This window comes from Leucoraja erinacea, chromosome 10, assembly GCF_028641065.1.
Source record: "Leucoraja erinacea ecotype New England chromosome 10, Leri_hhj_1, whole genome shotgun sequence".
Taxonomy (NCBI): Eukaryota; Metazoa; Chordata; class Chondrichthyes; order Rajiformes; family Rajidae; genus Leucoraja; species Leucoraja erinaceus.
In genome coordinates this window covers 41,605,469-41,617,620 of record NC_073386.1, presented here as the reverse complement: position 1 = coordinate 41,617,620, position 12,152 = coordinate 41,605,469, and the positions used below count along the sequence as shown (strand labels likewise).

Below are 12,152 nucleotides of genomic sequence, written 5' to 3'. Positions count from 1 at the left end.
TCCTCGGCCAGCTCATTTCACATGCCCACCACCCTTTGTGTGCTTTTTCACATCTTTCCCGTCTCACAAACCAATGCCCTCAATTCTTTAACTCCCCTACCCTGGGGAAAAGAGTCTGGCTAATTACCCTCAAATCTGTACTCCTCAAGATTTTATTAACCTCTGTAAGGTCAAATTCAACTTCTACATGTCGAAGTAGAAGCTGACGTGTGAAGTGCAGTCAGTCCAAAGAGCCAGGGACACTAAGAGAGCCACTTTCAGAGAGCGACTGGGACAAAATGTTTACGTTGCTCCTATATTCTGTATGTTTGTTGTAGTGAAACCTCCCGTGGTTTTTCACCATGGTGCCAGTAACCAAATAAGCACAATGTGTCAAAGGGCGGTGATCAGTCAGATTTTGAGGATAATCTTAACAGGTGGAGAGAAAAGTAGGAAGGAAATTTCAGGTATAGGTCTAAGGCGGCTAAAATGAGGAGGTGAAGTGTCAGACGTTCAGCCAGAATTGGAAAACTAGAGGAACTTCTGAGATGTGGAAAGGCAAGGCCACAAAAAGATGACTGTTGGAGGTAGGGAACTGGGAAACTGAAAGACAACATTGGTGTGAAAGCAGGGGGCTTTTGATCGGGCGACCCTGAGGCATTGTCCTAAACTTTCTCTACTGTGGTGTGTGTTAAAGGAACCAAGGTTATGTTTGAATTTTAACATGGCTTCCCTTTTCTGTTTTTCTCAGGGATTGAGTGTCATTTTCAATGTGGCCCTGGCTCTACTAAAGGTAAGATGGGAACGTCGAAACAAATACTTACTACTATTTAAAGTCTGTTCAAGATTGTTTCCTTGTCTATTCCAACAGCTTTCATCCACTAAACTGGAACAAACATTTCCAGAGGTGGAGTCAGATTGATCTGTTTAAATCAACATTTGAAAGCCTTTGTAATAGGATCAGTCCATGCAGGGCACTGCCATTTACTGTTTATGACCTGGTTTAACTCGCCAAAATGCAACACTTCACACTTCAAGTTAAACTCCATCTACCGTTCCATGGCCCACTTTCCCAGTCGATTATATCCTGTTGTAATATTAGATACCCACAATTGTTGAATTACTCTCTGAGGTGGTGCAGCTAATACACTTTCTAGATCAATTGGATACTTTATCACACACATGTGTAATGAATTGAACTCATCCTGCTATTCTCTACCTTGAATATATCCACTGACTTGTGGCCTCCACGGCCGTCTGTGGCAAAGAATTCCATAGATTCACCACCACCAAGTTCAAACAAAACATTAAACAAGTCCCTGTTGGTCCCTGTTGGTCCCTGCTGGTCCCTGCTGGTCCCTGCTGGTCCCTGCTGGTCTCTGCTGGTCTCTGCTGGTCCCTGCTGGTCCCTGCTGGTCCCTGCTGGTCCCTGCTGGTCTGTCCCAGGGGTGGGATTTGTGTTCCTGAACCTGGTGCGGTGGTCTTGAGGTTTGTGTACCTCCTGCCCGGTGGGTGCGAAGAGGGCAGGGCCAGGATGGTGGGGGTATGTGATGAGAGATGCCACCTTCTCCCTCTCGTTTGGCACTTTAGCCTTCATCAGTCAGAGTATTGAGTATAGAAGTTGGGAGGTCATGTTGCAGTTGTATAAGACGTTGGTGAGACCGCATTTAGAATATTGTGTTCAGTTCTGGGCACCATGTTATAGGAAAGATGTTGTCAAGCTGGAAAGGGTTCAGAGAAGATTTACGAGGATGTTGCCAGGACTAGAGGGGTGAGCTACAGGGAGAGGTTGAGTAGGCTGGGTCTCTATTCCATGGAGTGCAGGAGGATGAGGGGAGATCTTATAGAGGTGTACAAAATCATGAGAGGAATAGATCGGGTAGATGCACAGAGTCTCTTGCCCAGAGTAGGGGAATCGAGGACCAGAGGACACAGGTTCAAGGTGAAGGGGATAAGATTTAATAGGAATCTGAGGGGCAACTTTTTCACACAGAGGGTGGTGGGTGTATGGAACAAGCTACCAGTGGAGGTAGTTGAGGCTGGGACTATCCCAACGTTTAAGAAACAGTTAGACAGGTACATGGATACAGTACAGTTGCGTACAGTTTTGGTCTCCAAATCTGAGGAAGGACATTATTGCCATAGTGGGAGTGCAGAGACGGTTCACCAGACTGATTCCTGGGATGTCAGGACTGTCTTATGAAGAAAGACTGGATAGACTTGGTTTATACTCTCTAGAATTTAGAAGATTGAGAGGGGATCTTATAGAAACTTACAAAATTCTTAAGGGTTGGACAGGCTAGATGCAGGAAGATTGTTCCCGATGTTAGGGAAGTCCAGGACAAGGGGTCACAGCTTAAGGATAAAGGGGAAATCCTTTAAAAACCGAGGTGAGAAGAACTTTTTTCACGCAGAGAGTGGTGAATCTCTGGAAACTCTCTGCCACAGAGGGTAGTTGAGGCCAGTTCATTGGCTATATTTAAGAGGGAGTTAGATGTGGCCCTTGTGGCTAAGGGGATCAGGGGGTATGGAGAGAAGGCAGGTACGGGATACTGAGTTGGATGATCAGCCATGATCATATTGAATGGCGGTGCAGGCTCGAAGGGCCGAATGGCCTACTCCTGCACCTAATTTCTATGTCTATGTCTATGTCTATGTCTATTGCCTCTCTTTGATTAACTGTACTCAACCCGCGACTGAGCAATCGGCACTTTGATTAGAACTTTTCTGGGATGAGTGGCTGGATCAGTTTGTTCTTGGCCATTCCTAAATAACCTTGTAAGTGCTCTGTTTACACCATGTGATATGGTTTCTTTGGAAATCTGTTCATGTAATTCAATCAGACTTGCCCTGCAGCCCTCAATGTCCACAATCTTCTATCCCTGTTCCTGTACATATGATGCTTAAAGGCATTCATTCAGACTTGGTGGCATATATTTCCAAAGCTGTAACACAGTAACCTGGAAGAAGAAACATTGCCATAAACCAGCTATCCGTTGCTTGCAAGGACTTTGTGATTTGATGCAGTGCTTCTTGTAGATAATAGACACCGCAGCCACAATGCACTGCTGGTGGACATGAAAGGCTGCTTTCGCTTTGTCCCAGATAGGGTCGAACTGTTGCAGTTGTGTTCATTTGGGCAAATGTTAAGTTATTCATTCTACACTGAATGCCGCCGAATATCTACTGGGAGCTGCAATATTTCAGAATTATATGATTCATAGGAAGAGATCATTTCCATCAGTCCCATCCCCTACTTCATTCCCAGCAACCTATCTGATGCCCATTAAGCCATTACATCTCGCAACACCCAGCTATCTTAGAAGCCATTTATAGTAGCCAACTATCCTATTAATGAGTGCATCTTTTTAAATTTAAAAAAAACTGCAAATCTGAAATAATAACAAAAAATACTGCTGGAAACACTTTGCCAGTCAGGCAGCATATGTGGAGGGTGAAATAAAGTTAACATTACGTGTCAAACACCTTTCGCCAGAAGTGATAGAGAGAAAACAAGTTGGTTTGTAGTTGCAGAGATGGATAGGAAGGGATAGATAAGGTAGAGAGAATATCTCTGATAGGTTGACCGGTGACGCCCTGAGAATGTTGTTAATGGGACACCAGGAGACACGAACGGGATACCCATGACTGTGTAGCCAGACACAATCCCAACTCCATCTTTAAATTCACTGACAACACCATCGTTGTTGGATGAATTACAGGTAATGATGAGTCAGAGTATCGGAGGGAGCTCAATTGTCTGATTGAATGGTACTAGAACAACAACCTTGCTGTCAACGTCAGTAAGACCAAGGAACTTGTTGATGACTTTAGAGGGAGGCCAAGGATCCATGAACCTGTCTTCATCGATGGGAGAGTGGTGAAGGGTGTCACTAACTTCAATTTCTTGGGCATGCATTTCTTTGAAGATCTGTCCTGGGACCATGGGCGGAAATCGCTTTCAAAACATGGGGGGGGGGGGGGGGGGGGCACAATGAGGCCTGACATCTAGGACAGGAGTCGGCAACCTACAGCCCACGGGCCAAATCCGGCCCGTAACGAAATCATCTGGCCCACAGGCGTATTCTTTTTCAATTTGTTTTCACGACCTGAGAACTGCAGCCAGTCCCGGGGCACGCAGGTGACCTGGGAACTGCAACCACACCTGGTCTCACACCTTCCAGTAATATAATCCTATTTATCCTCCCGAAACGTTTCACCGCACATTTATCTGAGTTCAATTGTATTTGCCCATCATCGGTTCTGCCTGCAAGTGTAATGCTGCCCTCCTGCAATTTGTTACAAATCCGCTCAGTATTGTCTGAAAACTTACAAAAAACGTGGATTTTGATTCAATTTCGCGTAACCCAAGGCCAACAGTGGAGCCAGCACTGATCCACCCATCCTACCATCCGCCCCTCTCTAGGAACATACAGCCCTCTCTGCTCTCTGTGCTGAAGCCTGCTTGCAAATCGTTCTGCTCCTCCTGCCCTGACTCATGCATTTGTCTGTATTGGGGCAACTTGCCACAAAATGTCGGCCTTATCAGCAACAAGCACATTTCATAATTGAATTTAAAAATTGATTTGAAACTTAATTAAAGTAGTAATGCAAGCATTGTGGTTCCATGAGCAGGTCAGCGGCTGAGTCCGGCAGTGAGTGACTCACCCACTTCTTGAAGCCTATAGGACACCATGCACGTCTGTGATGAAGTCTGTCCACTTGCCTGGATGAATGTAGTTCCAATCAGACTCGCGTTTAGCACCTTCCCAACCAGACAAAGTCACTTGGAAAGAAATCCTGATTTGCACTTTATACTTCGCATCCTCCCTTCATTTCTTTACCATGGCTACAGTGTGTATTTACTGAATGCCTTGCAGGGGCCCAGTAAAATGTCCACATTGCCTTACCGAAACAAAAGAGACTATTTGACCACATCGAAAGAGACTATTTGACCCTTTAAATCCAAGCCCACACTCGGAGCAGTCCCATTCTCCCACTAATTTTCCCTGCAACCAATCCTCATCACATCAACACTGCCCACCTTCACCAGGGGCACAACATTTGTCAAATAATCTATCAATTTGCATGTCTTTCAGATGGGCTCAGGTTTCAGCAACTAAGTTACAGAGAAAGGTTGAACAAGTTAGGGCTTTATTCTCAGAAGGTTAAGGGGGACTTGATAGAGGTCTTTAAAATGATGAGAGGGATAGACAGAGTTGACGTGGATAAGCTTTTCCCACTGAGAGTAGGGAAGATTCAAACAAGGGGACATGACATGAGAATTAAGGGACAGAAGTTTAGGGGTAATATGAGGGGGAACTTCTTTACTCAGAGAGTGGTGGCTGTGTGGAATGAGCTTCCAGTGAAGGTGGTGGTGGCAGGTTCATTTTATCATTTAAAAATAAATTGGAATGAGCTTCCATGGACTGAACTAGTGGTGGAGGCTGTAGTTATCCGATTCAATTTTCAGATTCAATTTTAATCATTGTTACAGAGACAAAAAATTTAAATATGGATCGTTATATGGTGGGGAAAGGAATGGAGGGTTATGGTCTGAACGCGGATATATGGGACTATGGGGTAGTTACTGAACTACCGTGAGCGGCAGGTGGGAACTGCATATCTCAGTAATGAAAGGTTGAAGATAAGGTTAAGACTTCTTTGCTCTTACATTCCATTCTACTTGTAATAAATGTCTGATTCCACTTGCCTCCTTGATTGCTTGCTGTAACTGCATGCTAACTTTATTTCTTGCAAGATGACACCCAGGGATGCATGAACAGCAATGTTAACAGTTTCACACATTATAAGTAACACTCCGCTTTTCTATTCTTACCAAAGTGGATAACTTCACATTTTCCTTCATTAGATGCTCCATCTGCCTTCTTTATTGCCACTCTGTGTCTGCAAATAAAAGAAGACAGATTGTGTTGTCCTTGCAACTCGCTTTCCCACCTGCGTTGTATCATCAGGAAATGTGATTGTTCTCAGTTCCCTTAGATTAGTCATGTATGTCAATGTATGTTAATGTATGATGAGGCTGCAGCATTGATTCACTGAGTGTGGGTTTCTTTTTAAAAACTTCATATTAGTGGGAGAGTCTAGGACTAGAGGTCACAGCCTCAGAATTAGAGGATGTTCTTTTAGGATGGTGAATCTGTGGAATTCTTTGCCATGAATCTAAGCAAACTTACGGGTGAATGCAGTGCATTCAGAAAGCATTCAGACCCCTTCACTTTTCCAACATTTTGTTATGTTACAGCCTTATTCTAAAATGGATTAAATTCATTTTTTTTATCATCAATCTATACACAATACCCCATAATAAAAAAGCGAAAACAGGTGTTTGGAAATTTTTGCAAAGTAATTAAAAATAAATAAATATCACATTTACATCAGTATTCAGACTTTGTTGAGGCACCTTTGGCAGCAATTACAGCCTCAAGTCTTCTTGGGTATGACGCTACAAGCTAGGCACACCTGTACTTGGGTACTTTCTCCCATTCTTCTCTGCAGATCCTCTGAAGCTCTGTCAGGTTGGATTGGGAGAGTCGATGCACAGCTATTTTCAGGTCCCTCCAGAGATATTCGATCAGGTTCATGTCCAAGTTCTGGCTGGGCCACTCAAGGACATTCACAGACTTGTCACAAAGCCACTCCTGCACTGTCTTGGCTGTGTGCTTAGGGTCATTGTCCTGTTTTGAAGGTGAACCTCTGCCCCAGTCTGAGGTCCTGGACGCTCTGGAGCAGGTTTTCATCAAGGATCTCTCTGTACTTTGCTCCGTTCATCTTTCCCTCGATCCTGACTAGTCTCCCAGTTCCTGCCGCTGAAAAACATCCCCACAGCACGATGCTGCCACCACCATGCTTCACCGTAGGTATGGTATTGGCCAGGTGATGAGCGGTGCCTAGTTTCCTCCAGACGTGACGCTTGGCATTCAGGCCAAAGAGTTCAATCTTGGTTTCATCAGATCAGAGAATCTTGTTTAGGTGCCTTTTGGCAAAACTCCAAGCGGGCCATCATGTGCCTTTTACTGAGGAGTGGCTTCCGTCTGGCCAATCTACCATAAAGGCCTGATTGGTGGAGTGTTGCCGATATAGTTGTCCTTTTGGAAGTTTCTCCCATGTCCACAGAGGAACTCTGGAGCTCTGTCAGAGTGACCATAGGGTTCTTGGTCACCTCCCTGACCAAGGCCCTTCTCCCCCGATTGCTCAGTTTGGCCGGGTACAATAAACTAAACTTAAACTTTGTACACGTGACAGTAAACTAAACTTAAACACTGAGAGTCGGGATATAACCCAGGTCTGTTGAGCTGAGAGACCACAGCACCAACTGCTATGTCACTGAGAATGGATAGAATTCAAAGCATATCTGCTGACAGGATGGTGGATGGAGGTTTCGCTGAAGTCTAATGTGGAATATTAACGAGTATAGGGAACAAACGGGAAAGTGGGATTAATTTGGAGGTATTGCAAGATCTAGATCTGGAAGTGGCGGCGCTGTTAGCAGCTGCGGCTCGCCTGCAGTCCGTCTGTCTTTACTTTTTTCTGTTGTTTTTTTTGTCTTGTTTTGGTTAAGTTTTAGTTTGTTGGGTTGTGTTAGATGGGGGGTGAAACATGTTCTCTGTCTCTTCCTTCGGGGGAATGCAACTTTTTCGTGTCGTATCCCCCTTCTCTGCCTCCGTCTGCGCTGAGGCCTAATGGCGGAGCTGGTGGCCTCCAGCCTGCGACTGACCCCGAGGCTCCGGAGGCAGAGCCAGCCAGGACTCACCAATGAGAGGCTGGCCGTCGGGGCTAAAGCAGCGGTGGCCCGACTTGCTGGTGCGGCGTTCTGGCTTTCGGCGGCGGCCTGGAGCTGATGCAGTGGGGCTCGGAGCTGAGACTGCGGGACCCAGAGCAAGGGCAGCGGCTTGGAGCTGGGGTGGCTGCCCGGAGCTGGGGCAGCGACCCGGAGCGGCGACTGCGGGACCCCGGAGCTGGGGCGGCGGCCCGGAGCTGGGACGGAGCTGGAGCTGATGCTGTGGCGGCGGAGACGGCGTTCCGGCTTTCGGCGGCAGCGACATCACCACGGAGGTCCGCTGGACTGGAGGGCGTCATCTCCGGCCTGGATCGATCGCCTCAGCGCAGAGGGAGAACAAGGAGGGAAGAGACGGAGACTAAGACTTTGCCTCCATCACAGTGAGGATGTGCTTGGTGAACTCACTGTGGTGGATGTTTAATTTGTGTTTATTGTATGTTTTGTTTTTATTGGTTCTGTGTATGACTGCAGGCAACATAATTTCGTTCAGACCGAAAGGTCTGAATGACAATAAAGGAATCTAATCTAATCTAATCTAATCTAATCTAGCAGGAGAGTAAGATCATTCTTGGTCAGTTACCACCGTGTAAGGGGTGGTTGGGATTAAACATGGGAGTGACATTTTAACAGAAACTGGGAATGCGACAGTGAAAGATTATTCGCTGTAGGTTATTAAAAGAGCTCAGGAACGAGCGAATGTGTGATGAGATGTCTCAGAGTACACAGTGTGGAAGAGTGGAGTTGCCCAAATAGGTTATTGGAAAATGGAGATTGGATAGTTTGTATCAGAATTCATCATTTGAAGGTGAGAGCAAGAATGAGGGTTAGATTGGGAGGATTATTGAAGGTTATTTGGAGAGAGCTGGAAAATGGGATTAGACACAGGTATTACGAAGTATGGGCAGAGGACAGGAGAGTACGATTAGTCTGGGTGGAATATTGCAAGGACTGTGGATAGTAGGATCAGACACTAAACAGAATGAGGCACAAGTATGAAAGTGGTAATGGGGAGAGTGAGATATTGAAGAGTGATTTAAGAAAATGTATTAGACAGTGCTGCATAGTAATAGCTGCACATTAAGCAATGGGATTAGCCCATGGGAACTATGAATGAACATGCAGGAGACCATGTCAGTGTGATTAAAGAGTGTTATTAACGGAGTTGAAAGGGAGCATGATATGAAATTACACAAAATTGCTGGAGAAACTCAGCGGGTGCAGCAGCATCTATGGAGCGAAGGAAATAGGCGACGTTTCGGGCCGAAACCCTTCTTCAGACTGCATCTCGGGTGGAACTCAACAGATGATGTTTTGTGTCAGTCTGAAGAAGGGTTTCAGCCCGAAACGTCGCCTATTTCCTTCGCTCCATAGATGCTGCTGCACCCGCTGAGTTTCTCCAGCAATTTTGTGTACCTTCGATCTTCCAGCATCTGCAGTTCCTTCTTGAATTTGATATGAAATTACGCCGGCTAGGATTATCATTGGAAGGAAGAGAAACAAGATATTATGATTGAACTACAATGAAATATTGCACCAATATTGATATTATTGGAGCGTGCAGCTTCTGTCATCTAGGCAAGTTATCATCATGCTCCCAATTTTCGTCTTGTGGCTGGTGGAAAGTCTTTGGAACATCAGGTCTGGTTAACTTGTCATAGAATGCTAGTCTTGAGAAGGATCCCAACACAAAACATCATCTGTTGATTTCCACCCAAGATGCTGCTGACCCACTCAGTTCCTCCAGCATTTTGTGCTTTGACTTAATATCCTCTTGCAGGCTCAATATCTATATGGTGGATCCATTGAATAGCTGGTCAATGTTGACCCCCAGGTTGGTGTTTGTGGGGGAGTCGGTCATTATTCTCAGGTTATATAAAGAAATGAGAATTGAGCAGTACTTTGCAATGGTGTGGGTTTTTTGAAAATAATAGGATAGTAAAAGTTGACGGTTTGGAATTTTAAAGATTATGCAGTAATGAAGGTGGGATAGGATTGAATGCGATTTTAATAGAGTGAGCCGAAGGGCGAGTGGACGAGGTGGATAGTTAAAGCGTATGGGGGGGGGGGGGACAAAAAAAGGACTAAGACTGGGAGAGCACAGAGTGTAGAAGTGACAAGAAGACCGAGGGGAACTGGGTCAGCTGTGATGTATCAAATGTTAATGAAGAAAACTAGTTGTGGTACCTTGTGCCAGAAATATGCATGAAGAAATTGCAGGGAGTTTCCCCACCAATTCGTTCTCAGGGTTGAGGGATGTCCTTCCCCTTGCCAGAAAATGTCTTACATTAAATTCGAGGTTGTAATAAAGTTAAATTCATTGCTTAACCCTTGATTCAGTCTTAAACATGTAATGAATTAATTATCAAGGAAAAGCGAGGGGACACCTTACATTAGATACTAATGTGAGGGGGGGGGGGGGGGGAGACAGGAGCTGGCAAGTGAAGGTGGATTCAGGTGAGGAAGTGTTGATGGGCAGATGGAGCCAGGCGGTGCAAGGTGGATGGAGATAGCAGCAGAGGGAATGGGAGGGAATGAGTAGAGACAACAGTATAGAATCTGCTCGGAAACAAAGGTGATGGGTTGGATCATACGATGGGGAGAGGAGGGTTGACAGATGGGAACAGTAGGGTGAGGGGATAGGGGACCCTGTGGGTAGAGTATGTGGGTAATAGGCAAATGGGCCCTAGTGAGGGATGGGAGAGGATCTAGGGAACTTACCTGGATGAGAGCAGCTTCAGAATAATCTGGAGAATAGTCACCATTCACAGAGTCATAGAATTGTACTGCATAGAAACAGAGCCATTCAGCCCACCTTGTACATGCCGACCAAGTTGCTACATTGGGCCAGCCCCATTTGCCTGTATTTGGTCCATAGCCTCTAAACCCCACCTATCCATATATCAGCCAAATGCCTTTGAAAGCTCATAATTGTATCCACTTTAATAGTTGCCTCTGACAACTCATTACAGATACATTCTACCCTCTGAGTGGAAGAAATTCCCCAGAGTTCCTTCTTAAATCTGTCTCCCTTACCTAAATCCTATGCCCTCTATTTTAGAATCCTCTACCCTGGGAAAAAGATTCTGAGCGTTCACTTTATCCAGCCCTTCATGATCTTGTACACCTCAGTAAGGTCAACCCTCATCCTGCTAAGCCACAAAGAAAAAAAGTTCCAACCTTTCCCCATAATTCAAGCCTTGACTATGTTGCCTCCATGTCACTCCATCCAACACCCTACACATTCATTGCCAGCACCACTGATACATGGTGACTGCACTGAGCTCCATCTATAAAATGACTGCAGTTATTCCCCTAGGCTACTTACTCCAACAGCATCTCCCAAAACCACGAGACTTCTCCCACTATTGGGTCTTCACCACCTCTGGTCCTAAGTCCTGGATTCTCTCCCCCACCTTGTCCTGCGAGCACCTTCCCCAGAAGGACTGTTTTGGTTCAAAAATACAGCGCACCCTCTCCTCTGCAAGGGCAATTTGGGATGGGCAGTAAAATGCATCGAAGCCTACATCCAGAAAAACATGGGCATGGTATGGTCGCTGTAGGTTGTATTAAACTTGCCGACCCCATGGTGTCAGGCTCAGTGTCATCCGTTGCAATGTGATGGTTGATAGGGACAGTGTGAGGAGTAAAACTGCAGAGTAAGTGAAAGAATGGGAATGCAGGGTAACACAGTTATGCCAGAAAGCCCTGTTGGCCACATATATCCGGGACACATTACCTTATCCTAGACACACAAAAAACCGGAGAAACTCAGCGGGTGCAGCAGCATCTATGGAGCGAAGGAAATAGGCAACGTTTCGGGCCGAAACGTTGCCTATTTCCTTCGCTCCATAGATGCTGCTGCACCCGCTGAGTTTCTCCAGCTTTTTTGTGTACCTTTGATTTTCCAGCATCTGCAATTCCTTCTTAAACACCTTATCCTAGACGTTGAGAGCTGACTACTCACTGAGGGGATAGCCGTTTTTAAACAAAAATGCATGTCGTAGTGATAAATAAACTTTAAACAACAGCCGCCACTCATGTCGTTAGGGCTAAATCTGAATGAATATGTCACTTTTGCAAGAGAACAAAGATTAAGGAGAGCACGGAGCAGAAGGGGGCTGGAACACTGAACAGTGTGTGTCTTGCAGCTTGCTTAGGCTGCGCAACACAGGCAGCTGCCTGCAGTGGAGGGGAGGGGTGGGGTGGGGTGGGGGCAGCATGTCAGAGGACCGAGCCAGATGGTGGCTGAGGTGTCTGGCACGGTTCCCCCCTCCTCCCACCCCCATTGGCAGGCAGCTCCCATGAGAGGTGGGCTTGCGTGCTGGTTGACTGGCTTCCTCATTACACATTCACATCAGCGCTGAGAACAGCA

The 12,152-nt window shown here is 45.9% G+C and overlaps 1 protein-coding gene across 2 annotated transcripts in view; it reads left to right on the top strand.

Moving 5' to 3' along the window:
- Positions 1-12,152, top strand: part of rabgap1l (RAB GTPase activating protein 1-like) — a 268,209-nt gene that overhangs the window by 188,809 nt on the left and 67,248 nt on the right. For both annotated transcript variants that reach the window (XM_055642029.1, XM_055642027.1), the window contains exon 18: positions 731-772. In XM_055642029.1, coding sequence (XP_055498004.1) covers positions 731-772 — 42 coding nt within the window. The remainder of the gene's footprint in view (positions 1-730; positions 773-12,152) is intronic.